At 42.6% G+C, this 20,996-nt stretch overlaps 2 protein-coding genes and 1 long non-coding RNA gene across 6 annotated transcripts in view; 2 read left to right on the top strand and 1 right to left on the bottom strand.

The window, feature by feature from the left end:
- Window positions 1-20,996, top strand: part of LOC124164351 — a 239,991-nt gene that overhangs the window by 127,686 nt on the left and 91,309 nt on the right. The window lies entirely within an intron of this gene.
- On the bottom strand, window positions 1,817-5,608 carry LOC124164353. Its single transcript, XR_006866044.1, has 3 exons — window positions 5,393-5,608; window positions 5,214-5,308; window positions 1,817-2,171 (listed from the first exon to the last, which is right to left on the bottom strand). It is a non-coding gene; the product is annotated as an uncharacterized LOC124164353 (long non-coding RNA).
- On the top strand, window positions 9,736-11,857 carry LOC124164349. The gene is made up of 3 exons (XM_046541635.1): window positions 9,736-10,156; window positions 10,546-10,770; window positions 11,109-11,857. Exons 1-3 carry the CDS (start codon window positions 10,010-10,012, stop codon window positions 11,499-11,501), a joined length of 765 nt encoding a protein of 254 aa, XP_046397591.1. The 5' UTR covers window positions 9,736-10,009; the 3' UTR covers window positions 11,502-11,857.

The following is a 20,996-nucleotide window of genomic DNA, read 5'->3' as shown; positions in this document are numbered from 1 at the left end:
AATCAGATTTTGCGTTCAGCGTTCATTGAGGCGAAAAAGGCTTCTGTATTCCTTTTCACTCAGTTCAAAGGCGACTCCTCTTCTCCTGAAATTACGCTGTGTTCTCTCATCAATTAAATCCTCGGCATCAAAATTCTCATGTGCGTACATTAACATCATGAAGTCCGCCATATTGTTTACTTGGTATCCATCGTAGTCAATCCTTCGTAATCATCTCGACCGATGGCTACCGAGTCAGATAATTACGAAGGGTTTTTACGAGTGAAATTTTTACGAGTGATTCAAACACACCAAAATTCCGAATCGCTCGTAATTGTACCCGTAAGCTTTTTAATCCTAAATGAAATATTTACAGAAAAGAGAGAGAGAGAGCTCCGTTTATATAGAAGAGCGACTAACTTTGCATTACTTTCCTCGATTTTGCCTGCAGCAGAATTTGAAGAGCCCTCGAATAGTTCATATTATCAGCTTTCTCTATTGTGTGGTATTTTTTAAAATTAAATTTCAATGAAAAAATTATCTGTGACAGCATTTTATCAAAATATTTAACAACTAATCACTTAAAGATATCAGATTGATTGATTCAAATGTAGTTAATGATGTATGGTATTTCAATTATTAAGTATAACTATGGACTGCAATAATATGCTTCCGGTTACTTACCTCTCCTTTCATTATTTTTCATTCGTATTGTACCAAAATTTCCAGAGTTCTCAACACGATTAATTACTGCTACGATTAAAAATTGATTTAAAATTACTCATATCTATAAAGTTATAATTGCAAGGAATGCTTTTGCGATACATAAAAGCAGCATTATTTGTCTCAAAATTGGGCGTGTTGTTTGAGTTTGTCATTGTATGTGGGGAATCATTATTTGGTAAGCATACACTGAAAGAAAAAATTGGCTGTTGTATCCAATAGTTGGATCCCACATCCAATTTAAATGGTTGCTATGGCCCCATCCAGTTAGTTGGATGAGGGAGCCATTTTAAATGGCTGGGTGAGAAATGGTTGTGACAACCAAATCGTTATTTCTCGAATATGTTTATTCTACGATAGATCATTATTGAGTCTAACCCCTAGATATTTCACGGATTCAACTGCCTTTAACTGCGTGTTCTATGTAAAACTTACTGCATGTTTCTGAATTTCTATTCTATATTCTATTTCTAACAGCATATAGTAGTATAGTTTGTTATTATACGGGACGTTTCTTGGACGGTGTGGTGTGCATGTGGGAGTCCAAATGCATGCTGCATGCTGGTGATTGATCACCCCCTGCCAAACACCCTAGAGGTGGCTCGCAGGGTAATTTGTAGATAGATAGATGTAGATAGTTGGATACCACAGTCAGCGTCGTTGGGTCTTACGTCCATCTATATTGGATGCCTCAACCTTGCGAAATTGTTACCGAAGCGTTTAATGAATGGGTAATATTTCATATTATTAATAGTGCCACCATTTGAAAGTAACATTATAATATCCTTTCGTGGTACTAATTCCGCCACTTCCGACGAACATTAGAGTCAGAAAATGCACTTTTTAAAAATAAAATGTTTACTTAGAGTAAATTTTGGGGTTCATAATTTTTACTGCAACTTGTTACCTTGAAGACTTACTCACCTCGGATCACTATCATGAGGAATTGAATGCCATAAATAATGCAAATAGGTTAAATGATATAAGAAAGCAGTGGTCTTTAATAAAACGTATATATTAAAAAATAAGGCAACTTTTTAAAAAGAATCAAATTTTCAGGTGAAACATTTTGTTACACAATATCTGAAGGCTGCATACAATTCTGCTGCAATAGTCCGGCATTCTCACATAAATTACAGGCTGAAAAGATATTAAGTTTTCAACATTGATGTAGTTTACTATGCTGGTTTCAAGAACTTCGTAAACATAAAAAAATTGTCGAAATCCAAGGTGTGCAGAGCTTTGTAGACGAAACACTCAATCATTTTCGTTGGAAATTATTCTGTCCACTTTTCCAAATTCAGGAAGGCTGAAATCGTCGAAACCAACTGCAACACATTTTCCACTTCGGTAACGAGTGAACTTCCTTTTCACCCAAGGCACCTCAAGGCAAACTGACACAAACTCACAAGGAATTTTCCTATAAGTTCACAGTGTCCATCAACACCTCACAATCTTCCACTAAGGAACTGAAATAAATATATAAAATATTTACATAATTAAACTAGCCTTTATGTTTATTGGTTATACTCTTTTGCAATTAGTTACCAACGTTTTAAATGAAAAGGAAGCTACTTTCTACTCATAACTTAAGCTATTTATACAGTACATAAATCAGCCGTAACTTCTTGACATGTAAACATCAAGAATAGCTAGATCAGGAGAAAAATTATTTAAAAATTCTGTGGTATGTTACACCTTGTAATATGGATACCATAGTATATAGGTCTATATATCCTCGATTTGAGTTCTAAATTTCGTGATACACAGCTCTATATTGCAGTTCATACGCATTGTAACGTTTGATATTATGTTTATGTTTTGATTCCTATTATTTATTTGATGTTTATATTTGGATTGTTGCCAATAGAGTATGTGCACATTTTTGGGAAGTGATCTTAAAAAAGAATTTACACCTCAATTAGGCTAAATTCCGAGAATAGAGAGGTACTTTTTAAGCGAGATATTAATTATTAAAATTTGCAAAATTAATGATGCGCTGAAACACCAGTCGGCCATATTCTCAAGGCTGTGACGTCATTTTGTTCGACGTGTTCTCAGACATTCCTTGTTCTTTAGGGTGAGCCCCTCTACAGCGTATACTGAGTTTGGAAAGAAGCCATGGAATGCCTTATGAACTAGATTTAAAGTGTGTACATGCCATCATCTACATCTTTTAATTCATTTGTTTCTCGGTTACGCTGACGACAAGACTATCAACTTTTCTACCTCGAACTACCTAATCGTATTTCTTACTCCTCGGTTCTCGCATTTGCGTTCGTTTGCAGATTTATAGTGACATTAAAATTAAGAGACACTTAAACAGTGATGATCCTTGAAAATAGTACGACTTAATTCGTGAAAACTAAGTCACTAATTAGTAACTAACTTAGTAACTGTACCCGTACTACTAACTAAAAAACGGAAAATTAATTTTCGATAAAAAGTGATAGTTTGGGTATTCAAAATGTTTGTCATTTAATTCCAAACACAGTGATGCTAATATTTTCTAAATCGAATGTGAAATAAGCTCATTATTACGTATCACAAGTCGGGACTACTTTTTGGAAATGCACCGCGCGCAGGGATTCCTCGCTTAATGGATAGCACAACCGGTCATAAGAAGACACTTGTACCTTGAAAACCAATAAACTTATGCTGTGAAGAAATATAAAATGAACCAATTATTAAATTGTGCTAACAAATGCTTCGAGAAGCATATTGAAACCGAATGAATGAAAAGTAATCGTCTGATCTAACTATCAAACATTTGATTTCCAGCCCGAGAGATTTCCGTCATTCATCCGGACCAAGTTTTCAATAACCAATTTTTAGACATACCTCACAAATGCTATTCATACACCTCAACCAAGAAAATGTACATCTGACTGACATATCTATGTTAGCGAACTGAAAATAACTTGTAGAAACATTGAGATAATCAGAACTCTGCTTTTGAATACATTAATTCCACGAAAGAACAAATACGTCGACTGAAAGTGCTTTTTTTTAGAAATTAAGATCAGATTACTGCTTAAACTGGACCAAAATGTAACTTCAGTTATTTGTGCTTACGTTTAAAACCTTAAATAGCCCAGAAGAAGAAGAACCCAGCTCAGTAACGGCAGTTTAATAATTAACCATGGATATTCATCCAGTCACCACGGGCCATAACTGAACATGAAAAATTATTTTTCGCGGGTCAGTAGGTTAAATAATAATAGAATAGAAAATAGTTAAATAGGTAAATTAAATTATGATCGGTATTTGAAATGACAATAATACAAATATCGATAGTTATCTACCTACCGGCACTTTTCCTTCCGTAAACCCTCGAATCGTGCTAACAAACTTTTGGCCAATTACCTAGTGTAAACAATCTTACTTAATTCACTTATGTTAGACCTAATTTCCGATGAGGTTTTTCGTCCATTTCTCTTTATTATGAATGAGACAAGACAACAAAAAAGCTCCAGTTCAACATTAAAACTTCGAGCCGAGGCATGTAGGTATAGTCCAACATAATCAGCACGGTCAATCATTGAAGCATCCACCTTCGGGATATTATTTGAAGAAACCCTCACGAAACCTGATTCCACGATAAGCACTTAAACGTATTTCCCATTACACAGATCAGATCCACCAACTTTTTCCAATGCACACGTAGTTTATTGAATCATAAACACGATCATAACACGATAAACACCTTGCACGCTGATGAGATAGACCAGAATGACGTCACATACCGAGGAGCCAATAGATGAGCGTTTTCGTCTGCCTAATATCGTTGCGAAAACAATGCATATTAAATAGTAATTATTAAACCAACTAAGCAACAATTAATGCTGTTAATCGAAAGTAATGATATTTACGATACACTTTATCGAATAAACTGCATTTCAGTCGTATTCCTCCCGAGTGCACATACTCTTTGGAGTTGTTGAAACGAGAGAGGGAATTGTTGAGAGGGAAGCCATTTACATATGAGCTGGAAGGAAGGAGAGGAGAATAAGAAATTGTGATATGAAATGAATAAAGAGGTCTCTGGAAGAAGCTAGTGTCTGATATTACACTTTGATATTATATACATTTAGGGTAGAGTCGTTCGCATAATTAGTGCATAAGTATCTGCATTTCTCTTTGTACAGTGGAACTCAGGTTATCCGGTGTGCATGAACTTGCAATTCAATCCAATTGAAATTGAAATCTAATGGAAAACTACTTGAAACTTTTCATCAATGGATTAAATGAGAATACAAACATTTCATTCAGAACTAATGATACTGTGGTACACATTAATTAAGTTAAAATGCATTCGTTTTATTAGAAACGAAATGCGTAATTCATACGGGTAGTCATCGAAAATTGACCGGAGTTATTTTCGAGGAAACGTAAGGTTTAAAAAATACAATATCCTACCTAAGGATAACATCAACCCAAAAGATAAAATCTTGAACGGTGAAATAATATAAGAGTTCCGCATAAAAACGAAACACGATAGCCAAACTCACCGGTAAATTTTTCCACGAGACAGTTCAGGCCCCAAGCATCAAGAAAATCCTTAGCTCGGTTATCCATATCGGTTATCATCTCGTCTTTAAGTGCTCTAAGAGTATAAAAAGAAGTATTAAAATTGGAAATGGCAATATTTTCTCACTTGCAAGAGGAAACTTAAAACCCATTTACTTACCTCCAAGCGCGCCAAACGTGTGCACTTACGAGTTGTTTATAATAAGAACTGTTTGGGAGTCCGTCGCTATGGCGATGATTGACGCAGAAGCGATATTAGTCGCCCTTTCCATCGAGTTGGCTGTGGGATCCAACTGTTGGACGAGGGATCTCTTCGAGATGGGTGTGGGGACCAACACTTGGACGGGATGAAAGCTTCTCGGGTTTCCAACCGGGTCAGGGTCTGCATGGTGTAGGCCGACGTTTCGTTGGGAGACTTTCCCAACATCCTCAGGGCTAATGATGCCGACCGCAAGTGAGGATGTGCCCGTTCTCTCTTGGAACGGGTTTCAGCTTTCCGCCCTTCGGGCTCTCAGCCGTTGCTGCTGGTTTGTACGCGGCTTGCCGCGCTGGTGATTAATTTCTTTGGAAAATTAATCTCTCGTAGGGGGCTGGTGTTCGGCCAGGTTCGTTGCCGAAATTGGCCGCCTGTAGGTGTCCCACCATTGTGGGACGTCGTTTGATAAGCTTTTTATAATTGGGACTGTGCTGTGGGCTGCTTTCTCGTAGAACTTGAGTGCCTCTTCTCTCATCCTTGAGGTCAGGGTTGGCTCCTCAGCAATCTCGTGCAGGTAGTCGTTTCCTAAACGGGGCGGGATCTTCAGGATGGTTCTTAATATTTTGCGGATGCGAATTTCTAGCTGGAGTTTGTCTCTCTTTGTTATGGAGCCGGACCATATGGGTGAGGCGTAGAGTAGGCGGGGTATGAATATTGCCCTATATATTCTGAGGCGGTCTTTTAGGTAGATGTCCTCCGAAGTCAGTAGGGTTCTGAGTGTGATTTGTGCTGCGCGTATCTTCTGCAGGATGTTTGCGACGTGGCGGTGGTATCTGAGCTTTTCCTCGAGCTCGACACCTAGGTATGAGGCGTGTGTCTTCCACGGGATAGTTTGTTTCAGGAGGCGTAGCTCGGGGACTTTGGCGGGCCGTTTTCTTCCGCGAAATAGGACTGTTTGAGTTTTTGTCGCGTTTAGTGCAGTGCGCCACTTGTTGCACCAATTTTCAGCCGTTTTGAGTGCAGTCTGGAGACGTTTAGCAGCGCCTGTCATGGAATATGATTTGCTTAGGATGGCGGTGTCGTCAGCGTATAAGCTGACGGTGGTGTTCCATCCATGATCTCGGGGGAAGTCGGATGTGTAGACGGAGTACAGATGAGGGGCCAGGACGGAGCCCTGTGGGACACCGGCTCCTATTGTGCGTTCAGATGATGGCTCTCCTCTCCAGGAGACTCTGAAGGATCGGGATTCCAGAAAGCTGCGAAGGAGTTGTTGCTGCCATTCAGGGAAGCCGAGGTTTTGAAGCTTCCAGATGAGTCCGTTGTGCCAAACCTTGTCAAACGCTTTTGACACATCTAAAAATGCTGCCGCACACACCTGTTTGGAATTTAGGGCGCTGGAAATGAAGCTCGTCGCGTGGAGTAGAGCATGGAGCGTTGAGTGATCCCTCCTGAACCCAAATTGGAATGATGGCAAGATGTTTTTGTCTGCTAAGAATTTTAGCAAGTGTGGCAGCATTAATTTCTCTAGGAGTTTTCCCAAATTGTCTAGGAGAGAAATTGGTCTATAGCTGTCGACTTTCGAGGGCGGCTTTCCTGGTTTTGGTAGGCATATGATTTTAGCCTTCTTCCATGCTGCTGGGAAGTAGCCAAGTCTGATGCAGGCGGAGAATATGATTGCTAGGAAAGATGCAGCTCCGATGGGAAGTTGCTTCAGGTGCTCGTGTCGAATGGCGTCCGGTCCTGGCGACTTCTTTGAAGGCAGTGATTTTATTACCGCAATTACTTCCTGAGTGGAGATGTTTGGCGGATTTTCTTCTGTTGCTGGCGGATGTGGAGTCTGCTCCGTGAGGAGTTGGAGATCCGCTGTGTCGGGTGTTTGGGGGTTTGGCTTGAAGGCGTTCTCCAGATAGTCTGCCGCTGCTTCGGCTTTTTCCGCATCGCTGCAGGCCTGGCCGTTTGGTGTTTTTATAAGTGGAGTCCGGACATGTTTGCTCTGCAGGGAGCGGGCCATTTTCCAGATGCTGCCATCTTCTTGGTTCAGGGACGCAAGTTTATTGTTCCAGGCTTTCTGGCGGAATTCGCGAACTTCTGCCGCAACGTTTCTTTTGAGGGTTTGGTAGAGGCGTTTGGTATCGGGGTTTTGGTGCTTTTGGAAACGTCTCCGGGCTGCGTTTTTCTTGTGGATGACTTTTGTTATGCTGGTGGGCAGGGAGAGGTAGTCAGGGACTTGATGTCTGGTGAGAGGAATGCAGGCATTTGCGGCAGAAGTTATTGCGGTTGTTATCAGGGAGACTGCTTCGTCTACTTGATCGGGTTCGCCCAGGTCTGGTTTTGATGGTGGTAGCAGGTCGATAATGCGTTGCCGGTAGGCTGGCCAGTCCGCTCTACAGAAGCTTCTGTGCAGTGGTGGTGGCATCCGGGTAGGTCTCAGCCCGATATAGAGGAGGACCGGGAGATGGTCGCTTTCTAGAGCTGTTGTGGTGTGACAGGAGAGGGACATGTTGGTTTCCGTAAGTAGAAATATGTCCAGGACATCTGATGTTCCATTTGTGTGGAAGTGCGTCGGCTGCCTTGGTCCAAGCGCCCGAAGTTTCTTTACATTTAGCCATTTTCGGAGTTTGTCTCCTCTTGGGTTTGGAGAAACAGAATGCCAGGAGCCGTGTTTTGCGTTAAAGTCACCTCCTATCAGTGCCGGCATGTTGTCTGGGAATAATGCTGCGTAGCTTTCTGCAGGGAAGGTTTTTCCAGGTTTGTGGTAAACCGCTGCAATTTGGAAGGGGCCGGACGGCGTGTCAAGTTTTACAGCCGTGACTTCAAGTGGGGCAGTGTCTTGGAGACTGATTTCGTTGCCTTTAAGGCCATCTTTAAGGAGAACGGCCGTTCCCCCTGCTGCGTTATATTCTGGTGGTTTGGGTTCTCTGTCGTTCCTGATGATGGTGTATCCTGGAAGGCGCCAGTGTTTCCATGGATGTAGTTTTGTTTCTGTGACGAGGACTACGTCTACTGCGTGAGTTTTCAGAAATGTTAGCAGCTCTGCAGATTTCCATTGCAAACCTCCATTTGCGTTCCACAGAGCTACTATGAGGCGGGGCAGCGTTGCTCTCCGTTCAGGGAACGGAAGGGGCCGCCAGTTTTTCGAGCATCTTCGTGAGGAGACTCGTCTGAAGCTGTAATTGTTGCTGCGTCTGTAAGGAGATCGCCAGCAGTTGTTTTAAGATGGAGCCAAGATCCAGGTTGTCCAGATCAGGAGTATAGTTCGTTGGAGGCGGAGGAATTGCAGAGGCAGATGGCTGTTGGGCTGGGTCCTGGTTCGGAATATTTACGTCCAGTCGTTGGCGCTGGGCGTTTCTAGGGCGAGATGTTGGATTTTGTAATCCCGTTCCCCATGGGTTTTGACGGCCAAGGCTGGGGAATTGTGCTGCTGTCTTTTGTGGCGGGGCCGTTGGAGCGATTTCAGTGGGTTGAGGAGCTTTGGGTTGTTCCTGGGTGGTTTGTTGTGGGCCTCGTTGCTTGCGCATGCGCTCGAGGTGCTTCTTAAACACGGGACATTTCCGTGACATGGCCGGGTGGTTTCCCTTGCAGTTACAGCATGTTGCTGGCTCCTCTTTGGCGGGGGTGCATTTTGTGCCATAATGATCTCCGGCGCATTTCCAGCATCGTGGAGTCGCTGTGCAGTAAGTGCTTGAGTGCCCGAACCTGTTACAGTTGAAACACATCTGTGGTCTGTCGTGTTGGTATGGCTTAAGATAGAATTTTACGAAGCCAACCTTCTTGAGTTTGCCAATGCGCTTCGCCGGCCACTCTTCAGTGGGACGGACGGTGAGCTGATGTAGATCTTTCTTTTCTCCGTTTCGTGCACGGATGGTTCTGAGGGATGTGACTGGGACCCCTTCTGCCTCGAAGAGTTCCCGTAGGTACTCAATGTCGAAGTCTGCTTCTAGATTCCTGATGAGGAAGGAAGTTAGCTTGTCTTCCCTCAACGGCCAGCTGCTTGATTCAGCTTCCTCTTTTTTGAGCAAGGCCATTACGGCGGCGTGGTCCTCTGGGGTGTCCACTAGGATTCTGGTGAAATTCTTTCTGATATCTGCCGTGAATTCACCTTTGCAGACCGACTTAATGAGGGCCATGGATTCTCTGTAGTTAGATATGCTATATATCATAATCGCCGGCGGGCGGCGCCGGGCAGGTGCCCGTTGTGGTTTTCCGTTCGCTTCTGGGGCGGTATCTGGGATGATTGGAGCTGTCCTATCATCTTCCTGCGGCTGAATTGGCGTGAACCTGTTTGAGGTTGACACCGGGTGCTTAAGGGGGTTTCACACTGTCAAATTCTCGTCAAATTACGTTCGAGACTCGTTGAACAATCTTTATCGAATCTATATGACGTCATGTCAATCGTCATGACTGCGGACATTTGGTCTTGAATGCTCTTGAATCACTTCGTTTCCATCAAATACGTCTTGTCTTGAACGGTTCTAATTTCTATTGAATCTCGAATGGTATTGAAGCGTTTCGACCAATCAGTGAACGATACATAACTTTCCGAGCCTTGCCAACGCGACCTTGGAGATAACTATTGACATCATGGCCGTTTGGGAGAGGAACGCTGTGGAAGCCCTCATTAGTTTTTACGAGGAAAAAAGGTGTTTGTACGAAGTAAGCTCCCCAGATTACCACTTGAAGCAGAAGAGAAGTTCGGCGCTGCAAGACATAGCCACTAATTTGTTGCCTGTAAGTAAAATTATAATTATAATTGTTTTGGTTAACCTTGACCTATACCTACCTCGTGAAGATATTAACTAATGCAATATTTATATAAATATATATTACGTATATATTATATGTGATATCGGAATGCTTCGATAATTGTCGTGATAATATTTTGTACGTTTATTTCCTTAAAATTATAATTTCATTCACAAATATACATTTCTGGAGCTAGGGCTTGTTTCGTTCAAATGGTGTTGGATATGTTTTTATTTAGATAAGTGGTGGTCCCCTAGTGGCCTTTATATTGAGTTTTTTGTAATACGAGGTTTCAATGAATCCACAAAGAATTATTTTGTGGTTACCGCCGATATGGTCTTTTAAAATATATGTGTACTCGATACTCCCAACAGTTTCGACCTGGTACCACATCGGAGGAAGTGAAAACGAAGATAAATGGCCTCCGCACACAATACATGGCTGAAAAAAACAAATTAATCAGGTCGAAGAAGAGTGGAGCAGGAGTGGAAGAGGTTGTAAGGCCAAAATTGTGGTGCTACAACAATTTAAGTTTCCTTGAAAGGCATACGGCACCCAGGAAGAGCGTATCAAACTTGGATCCCGTGGAGCTTAACAAGGTATGCCGATGACACTTGCAAATAAATTCGTCTTTATTACGTATAATTTGTTTTGCTGGAATGTGCATTGTTTGCTTCTGGCATGAAGTAATAACATGAAAAGTCAAATTCAAGGGGCATGTTTGGAACGAGTCTATTGTTTGAGATCGTCCATTGACTCCGTTATTTACCATTGTTGATCATCTATTTTGGTTTACTGTTTACGGAAATTTGTGATCTTACGTTGGGTGCCCACTTCAACGCAGTTACTTCTGCGATATTTATGTTTTAGCTACACTTGAATTCACGAAGGGACTTCTTTGCACTTCTGAACATTACATTAATTTTTTTGTCTGTAGGAAACGCCCATTGAAATACAATCAGGAGAGTTATCAGATGTCACGGCAGAAGAGCAGCATGAAATTGGTACCATCCCAGTCCCCTTACTCAGTGAAGAGTCCACCTCTGCCAGCGCTGACCACTGCAACATCTCCTCAAGAAGCGGGTCATCAAGAGGAGTACCGACCCCCAAGAGGAGAAGGACTGGGGAAGCAGACATAACTACCTTCCTCTCAAAGGCTTCGTCAGCCCTTGAGCAAGGGACACTGCGGAAAAACACAAAATTTGAAAAATTCGGCCTGTTTGTAGGGCAAGAAATTGCCGATATTAGTGACGAAAAAAAACAGAAAGCTGCAATGCAGAAAATTTTTGATATAGTAATGAGAGCTAAAGATGATGAGAATGAAAGTTAACTATTTTTGTATGTTTTTTATTTTATAATTTTAATTTACATTTTGTTACATTGAATTTTATTGTAAAATTGTTGTTAATTATATAATTTGCTTGGTGGAATCACTGTTGTTTGGTCATTTCTTCAACCCTCAATGGCCATTAGTTAAAAAATCTTGAGTATATTGCATGATTTAAGAATTTGTTTCTACTATCATACCAAATAATCGTATAACATCAGGTAGTACGTAAGCTATATTAGTTGTTCAATTATTATTATTATTCAATTTCTGACAAGGTTGCAAACTAACTTAATTTGAAGAAGTTCTGGAATAAACTTTGGTTTCTGAATCTTAACTTATAGAATTTTAGCCAATCCTCGTGGAGTACTGTAGACTTTTGTAAGACCCCAGTCCCCAGTGGCTAAAAATCTCAGAGTCACCGCCAACCTATGTTTTGCCGAGATACATTCCCGTAAAATTGTGTCTCTTTTAGATATGAGAGGCGACACCAACTCCTGTAACTCTCTAAAATTGTTGTTATCCATCCGGAGGAAGTTGGTGAAAGATTCCGGATCCTCCGTTTCCAATTCCCGGTACAGCAAGCTCATGCTACCAGCGGCATACCTCCGGCTTAGCCATTCTCTTGACCAAAGCCTTCGACGATTTCTCCTCCGACCTTGCAGTACTGCTGCCACTACTCCTACGCAAAATGCCACTCTTGCTATATTTGCGTTGTCATTATCCATCGTCGGACGCAAAACCAGATTTAATAATTGTAATGATGTATCAAATGATGATATCAAAACGTTGTTATGAGTACGGGTTTCTACGCGCTTTATCAGAGAATAGAACGCTATACGTTTTTCCTTTGTCGATCATGTTGACTATCGGTATTCAAGTCAATTCAAGCTTTCTGGAACAGTCTGAAAGAACGTTCAACTCGATTCAATGTGTGTTGAACAATCACTCTTGAAAGACCGTCTCGAATGGTCTTGAATCTTCATTTAGCGTTCAAGACGACTTGTTCAACGTTCCTTGTTCATGACATCTCTAATAGTGTGAAAGAGGCTTTAGAAAGCACGGTTGGAGGCGAGTTTGCCCCCCTTTTGCGGGTTTTTTTCATGATAAATGCTCCTGATGGAGTTGACGAGGGCCTTAAGAGGGCCGTTGATGACCCGGATGATGCGTGGGACTCATCGTGGTCCATTTCTTCCACCTGGGAAGCGTTTGCCGCGTTTGAGGCCCTAAAGAGGGCCGATGATAAGGACCTTAAGAGGGCCGTTGAGGTTTCCCCCGTTTCTACGGAGCCTCGTGAGTCGGAGGGTTTGTGCGATGGTGGCATCTGGTTGCCCTGTCCATGGGGCAGGTCCTGGGCTGCCATCCGGGCGCTGTAGAGCGTCGAATGTCCGCCAAATGGTGCCTTGGTGTTAGAGCCGGTTGGCCGAGGTGCTGCTGGTGTGGAGCCGGAGGTTGCATGGGCCGCCATGGATTCCATGGCGGCCAGATGGCTCGTTGGGGAGGACAGGGAGGGCTTGTTTGGGGCCTAACACCCTAACGAGGGGACCCGACCGTGTCCCCCAGGCGTGCAATGAGTTAGACTCTAGTGCCTGGGGTAGCGGCCGAGACAACCTGGGCGTGTCGCTTTGGGCAAAGGCACCACCCGGAGGTGATAACCACAGTGACCGGGTTCGAAAGGTAGGTACGAGCCCAGTCAGCTGCGGCCCCCCGGGCGCCCCTTTAGCGACGGGACTGTGACGCGATGTCTCTGCTCCCGATGGAAGCGAGGTGTTGTGGCGTGGTGTGGTCCGTGAGGCGAAATCGTTGTCCAAGAAGGCAGGGTCAAGTCGGTGGCGAAGGTCCAGACGGGCAGGGTCGTAAGCGGTGGCGGAGTCCGTAGAGATCTGATGCGTAGAGTGGATTAAGCTTCCAGTCTCTAAACCGGCAATGATGCCGTTGTCGCGGTGTTTCGATATATATACCCTCCTCCTTCACCTAGGTGGTCTCTGATTGGTCCGGGATTTTTCCTCCTTCCTCGTCCTATTTAATGCCAGGTTCCAAGCGCTACTTAGCTGCAGTCCTCGATCTCTATTGATATTGTTGGGGTGAAGACGGATCTCCACGGCTTCTTTAGTTATACGGTCCCAATAGCCCCGTGTTCTTCGAGTTGGGCAGTTTCTTCCCAGTGGATATTGTGATTTTCCTGGACACAGTGTTCAGCAATGGCCGATTTTTCAAACTGTCCGAGTCGGAGGTGGCGTCGATGCCCCTTCACCAATGGTCCTCTCCAATATACACTTTACCACATTCGCATGGAATGCGGTAAATGCCGGCTGTCTTGAGACCAATAGGGTCCTTAGCTCGTACTAACTGATCCTGGAGTTTGCCAGGAGGAAGGTGAATGCTACGAATATTGTGTTTAGCAAGAATCCTTGCTATCTTCCCCGAGACCGTAGAGACGTAAGGCAGGATGGCTTTTGATGCTGGAGGCCGTTCTTCGTTTTGTTTGTCTCCTTTGTCTTGTCTAAAGGCCCTTTTAAGGGCCCTATGGACTTGGAATTGGCTGTATCCGTTGTCAATTCTTGCTAAACACAATATTCGTAGCATTCACCTTCCTCCTGGCAAACTCCAGGATCAGTTAGTACGAGCTAAGGACCCTATTGGTCTCAAGACAGCCGGCATTTACCGCATTCCATGCGAATGTGGTAAAGTGTATATTGGAGAGGACCATTGGTGAAGGGGCATCGACGCCACCTCCGACTCGGACAGTTTGAAAAATCGGCCATTGCTGAACACTGTGTCCAGGAAAATCACAATATCCACTGGGAAGAAACTGCCCAACTCGAAGAACACGGGGCTATTGGGACCGTATAACTAAAGAAGCCGTGGAGATCCGTCTTCACCCCAACAATATCAATAGAGATCGAGGACTGCAGCTAAGTAGCGCTTGGAACCTGGCATTAAATAGGACGAGGAAGGAGGAAAAATCCCGGACCAATCAGAGACCACCTAGGTGAAGGAGGAGGGTATATATATCGAAACACCGCGATTAAAATTCCTTTTTGCTCTAAAATTTTGATTGCCATATTAGATCTTGGAACCTGATTTTTAGAATATACCGATGATGTGCTGATCCTGAGCGATGTCGGCAAGGCTGCCCGGAAGACGACGTTTTTATCGTTGGTTTGAGGAAGATCGCATTTGGGAATCGTTTGCTCTTCTCGCGATCGCCCTCCTCTTTCAAGACAAGCTTAACCCGAGTGAATATTTCGCTAGGCGTTATGACCGCCACCGAGGCTCACAATCAGATCTGCGTGCAAAACTCACCCCGAACAGCGAAATTTATTGTGAAGAGGCTTAGTCACTGACGGAATGGCTGAAAAGTGCCGAAGCCGAGAAAGATCGCGGGTCCCATCTAAGCTCAAAATAATCATTTTACTCAAGAGAGTGGATTATTTGTGTAAAATATGGCGCTCATAAAATATGGCAACCGCTTTTATCTCAAAAGTGTACTCCATTGCTCTCTAAATCGACATCAACACCTACATACTTCTGCTCCGCAAGTAGCCTCATTATTCATGAGGTGCGTAGTGTTTACAATAATAAATGTGTAACTAAAAATTGGATAATCTTAACGTAAAATGACGCTTTGGATTTATAGGATGGCAGCAACATTGTATTCTACTTTGTTGACTTAATGAGTCCATAAATGACCGTGGGAAAGAATAATTCCTATTCCAACCCGTTCCTTAAAGGCCTGGTTACACGGTGCATTAACCCGAACGGGTTAATGTCTAAATGTTTGAACGCGAGAATGAACGGAAAAATTCACCGTGTAACCACCCCAAAATGTACAAATGCATGAACGCGTGAACGGAAAATGGAACCTGTTCTAATTTCGTTCATGCAATCGCAAAGTTGATAACAGAGCCACCTGTTGGGAAACAAAGGAAGCGACACAAATAGTTGTTATCTGCAGGGCTGCAGGGTTATTCAGTAACTCTTAACGCGTATTTATACTGTATCGTTGAGTGCTTGAATCCTACCACAAACTCACCATTAGTGTCTACACTAATAATCATATAGATTATCCCTGCATGTATGCCGGACATACCAAGTTTATGCCTATGGTATCTTATTGGTTGTATTATGCCGGAACAAAACAATCGATGAGGTTATAACATAGGTTTCAACACGGCATTTGTGAAATACAACGGCTATCATACGACTAATAGAATACATTTAAACATAATTTACATCATACGAATTAACGGCAATTCTACCTTTTATACGTCCGAGGTGGGAATGCACTGGCCCACCACTAAAAGACGACTCACATTAGCAAATTCATAAATCGACCAGACCTCTAAACCAACATCTTTTCCATCAACAGCAAATATCTTCTTAACTTTATTAACCGTCCCGGACAAAAGTAGAACAAAGTATTAAAAATATCTACTCTCATACATCACCTACACTCGTCAGTGAAACAGATGACAGAAAAATGTCTAGTAAACACGGCTAAAAAACAAGATGCGTCTACAATTTTTCAGCCTAAGTATTAACTTTGATAACGGTTTGAAACAAACAGAGTACTATTGAGATATAACAATAAGCGAGAGATAACGAAAAATATTAAATATAAATAAATATTACTGGCACGAAATGAAACAACTTCGGCAACTACAATAAACACCACTGTTTACACGTCAGCGCAAATATATTACCAGTATGTGAAATTTCCCGGTCCTACAGGAAACAACGAAAAGGGAATTCTTTTCTGGTAGGTATCGTCTGCTTCCTACCTAATGATACTGTTTACAAATTTAAGTTTTGCGCACTGTAAAGGGAATGAACAAAAACTAAACGCCTCGCGATAAGAGAAAATGTGTGAAAACTTGTGCGAACGCATGTACCGTGTAACCGCTCATTCATGCTCCTCGTTCACGCAAACGTCCATGAATTCAGACATGCAAACAGACACGCATTCATACATTAACCCGTACGGGTTAATGCACCGTGTAACCAGGACTTAAGATATTTCTTTTCTTTTATAGTTGATATCGGGATATCCTGGAATTGTAGTGGCCTCTGGTTTCACTCGTCTCTTTGATAATGCTTTAAAATTACAACCCTGGAGTAGTTCTAAAAACTTGCCGTTGTTGAAGCGGTGTGGCACTCTGTGTTCACTCCAAGGTGTATTCCTATTTTATTTATTTTAACTGCGCTTGTTGATCCCAGTCTGCAGACGATATACATATGTATTGCATGCTTCCGCGTCCCTAAGGTTTAATGTCCTCGCATCCACGTAAGAAAAACGTTCTTTGGCGCGATTCTTTATGGTTTTCTCGTCGTACGGAGGCAGGGGGAAGGAGTTACAGGTGCCGTGCCGCTCCCCGCGGAGAGAGGGCAGGGGGGGCGGGTGCGGGGTCCGTTGCAAGGAGACGGCTGATTGTAGTCGTAGGCCACCAGCGGCAGCAACAGAGGGGGAAGGTCTTCGGGTTGGGCGGTAGGCGGTGTTGCGCGCTGTCCCTCCCACGCAATATCCCTGTGGGGAGGGGTTTGGTTCCCAGCGGGTGGGGGGGCGGGAGGGGGGAGTGGCCTCGTATCCATGGTGACGGAGAGAGTGAGAGAGATAAGTGGGGAGGGAGGGAGGGAGGTGGCAAAGCATCCCGGGGTGTATCCAGCGAGCGCCCTCCATTTTGGCCCTGTCCTCTCCATCACCGCATTGGAAGAGAGAAAAGTCACACCACTTCATGGCCGTCATATTTATTGCTCGGAATTCGCGCATTTATCAGAATGAAAGGGGAACTAGGCCTTATTGCCAATTGAATGGGAGGGTGGGAATGACATGCTTGGTTCATTCGCAAAATGATTATACCTGACTTCACCAGTAGTGTACCTGTAAAAATTATAGTGAAGTGAAGAAATTGGAAAATAAACTTTAGCCAGAAATATAAAATGGTCGTGAAAAACCTCTAGAAAATAGGAAAAGTATTGGGGGTTGGGAGTGAAGAATCTCTCGGCGCCATTATGAGGAAATCTGGTTTTATTCATTAATTTTATTATGAAATGAATAAATGCGTGAATATTTTTCATTATTTCAACGAATAAAGTGCCTTTATTAGAGTGGTCCAACTTTGATAGCTTGTACTTAAAAAACAAAACTCAGCTAATTTCATTTGCGCATGTTTGCCATCCATGCTTTTAAGTTTCTAGGAAGATTATTATGGAGGCTTCCGCAATGATTAAATTGATGATTAGTTTTCGGGTTAGTACCGCGTCGACTCATTTTTTTCGCCGAAAATTATTCGACGCGGTATCAACCCGGAAACTAACCAACAATTTCTTGGAAGATCTTTGTAATTCGAGGTGGCATTGGGAAAGAAACTGCCCTTTCCCCTTGTCCCTTAGTTTGTGGAATTCGCTGTCCTGTGGCTTAAACTGGGTTGATACTCCACCCTAAGTCACTGAAACCATCTTTTGGCTCGAATCACTAAAGAGAATAAATTTACCTTGCAAATCTCCTTCGATCCGCATGCAGCAATTTTAAATGGACAGCCTGAAATTTGCTGGAATCTGACGTGAGTGCTAAATCCTTGAAGACTTCATTATCATTGAGGAGGCTTCAGTTCTTCACGGAGAATTTTCATTAATGTCCTCAATGAGGGCGCGTTTAACCAACCAATGGAATAGAGTTGGAAAACCATTGGAAGTGGTCTGCAGGCGGTTGCTGAGGAAGTTCTTGGTAAAAGAAGAGTCGCTACTAAAAAACCATGGATCATGCAGGACGTATTAGATCTCATTGAAGAAAGAAGAAAATACAAGGCTGCGAAATCAGAGGAAGGACAGAATCATTACAGGAGAATAAGCAACGAAATATGTCGTAAAGCGCGGAAGGCTAGAGAAACGTGGATGAAAAGCATTTGTGAAGACGTGCAAAACAATCTTAAGCATGGAAAAGTAGAGGCCGCTTATAGGATAGTGAGGAACCACTTTAAGGAAAGGGGCGTAAGATGTGATTACCTTAGGGACAAAAACGGAGAACTATTGATTGAAAACGAAGAAAAAGGGAAGAGATGGAAGGAATATCTGGAAGATTTGTACAAAGGAAGTCGCCTCAGAACGAATGCTGTCGAAAACGAGAGGGAAGTGGATGCCGATGACATGGGAGCCCTAATTTTAAGATCGGAATTTGATGCGGCTGTAAGAGACCTCAGGATAAATAAAGCGTCTGGCATTGATGACATTCCTGCAGAACTAATCAAAAATTCAGGAGAGAAGACGTTGAACCAGCTATACAAAATCATTAGTGAAATGTATACGACAGGTGAGATACCAAAGGATTTCGAGAGGAACATTATAATCCCTATTCCTAAGAAGAAAAGAGCGAATATGTGCGAAGATTTTAGGACCATAAGCCTTACTACACATGCATCAAAGATACTGACAAGGATCATCTATAGAAGAATAGAACGAAAAGCAGAAGAGTACTTGGATGAGGACCAATTTGGATTCAGAAAAAACAAAGGCACAAGGGAAGCAATATTGGCCCTAAGACTGCTCATAGAAAAGAGAATGGAAAAGAACAAGCCAACATTCGTTGCGTTTGTGGACTTAGAGAAAGCAAATGACAACGTGGATTGGAGCACAATGCTTGGAATCCTAAAGGAAATTGGGGTTCTTTGTAATGACAGAAGAATCATCCACAGTTTATACAAAAACCAAGTAGCCGTGATAAAATCAGCGCCCAGCTGTGAAGAAGCAAGAATTAGGAAAGGAGTGTGACAAGGCTGTACATTGTCACCCGTAATTTTCAACGTTTACATTGAAAAAGCCATTAATGAAATCAAAGAAAAGGAATTGGGAGTGAATATCCATGAAGAAAAAATTAGCATGCTAAGATTTGCGGATGACATAGCCGTTATAGCAGAAACAGAGAAGGATTTGAAAAATATTCTGGTTAATATGGGTAAGGTAATGAGTAGATATCAACTGAAAATAAGCACGAAGAAAACCAAGATCTTAGTATGCAGCAGAAGAGAAGAAGTCAAGACCAGCATTAAAATAGGGAGGCAAAAACTGATAGAGGTGGATGAATTCTGTCATTTGGGAAGCAAGATAACTAGTGACGGGAGAAGCAAGAAATAAATTATCAGCAGAATAGCCCAGGCGAAGAGAGCATTCCACCAAAAGAGAGACCTGCTTACAGCGGGAAACTTAAATATGGAAGTAAATAAACAATTTATGAGAACCTACATCTTGAGTATGCTCCTATACGGAAGTGAGGCATGGACAATGACCGCAGCGGAGAAAGCAAGGATAGAGGCCTTTGAAATGTGGTGCTACAGAAGAATGATGAAAATCAAATGGATCGACCGAGTTAGTAAGGAGGAAGTCCTAAGAATGGTAGGAGAGAAGAGAAGCCTCATGAAAACCTTAATAGGAAGACGAACAACCTTATAGGCCATATCTTGAGACATGATGGCCTGATGAAGACAATCGTCGAAGGACAAGTGGAAGGCAAGAATGGAAAAGGAAGACCCCGAACAAAATATATTGAACAAGTAAAGAGAGATGTGAAAGAGAAGAAATACGTAGGTGTGAAAAGATTAGCTGATAAGAGAATTGAGTGGAGAGCTGCGTCAAACCAATCCTAGGATTGTAGACCAGTGATGATGATGAGGGCGCGTTTTCATCGGTTTTTCAAATATGTCCGCAGGGCGGCGATGAATGCTGATCGATCCATTATTCTCAATACTTGAAATTCTCCTCGCGAGGAATTGGCTTAAAAAGTTTCGAATTCGACGGATCACATTATCACGAATACTAGTTCCGGCTAGCAGCCCCGAATACTACTTGCATTATTTCTTCATCAAATTCGGATCTCTCTGTCGTCTACGACGCCAGCGGTGACTCTTGTAAAAACAATTTAGACGTGCGGTGGGCAACTACTCATTCATTGACCGACTAAAGAATCCTCGATGCATCAATTGATGATTTTTTTCCCTTTCTGGTCTACGTCATTATGACTATAGTTATGCTCAGGTGTGATCGGGGTTTCCTTCCGTTCACTTTGCAGGCAGTTCCTCGATTTGATATCGTCACGCCGCCGTGGGATTCGAAGAGAAGTAATAATAATAATAATAATAATTCGTCTTTATTGGGCGAGATTGGGACTAGAAAGTCCCATCTTCCATCCAACCCCTCGTCAAACATTAAATATATGCAGTTAAATACATTGTCAAGTTGCTCATGAAATTACATGCAGAGAAATCACATAAAAATAAGTGGAAGTTCCATTTTCAATCAACAATTAGCAATATAATTTAACAAAGTTACTATTGACCAAATGTAAAAAGATGTTAGTGAACGTGGGAAAACCTAAGGATATTGACTGTCGTCCTTGTTGGAAAAAACCCACTGCAGGAAAACGCCCACACAAGAAGGGGGACGTGAAAAACCTGCGAAAACCTACTGAGAACGCCTATGTAAACCTGAGTATAGAAATACAATAAA

Source organism: Ischnura elegans, chromosome 8 (assembly GCF_921293095.1).
Source record: "Ischnura elegans chromosome 8, ioIscEleg1.1, whole genome shotgun sequence".
Lineage (NCBI taxonomy): Eukaryota > Metazoa > Arthropoda > Insecta > Odonata > Coenagrionidae > Ischnura > Ischnura elegans.
Note: the sequence above shows the minus strand (reverse complement) of the source record. Positions and strands in the feature narration are given on the sequence as shown.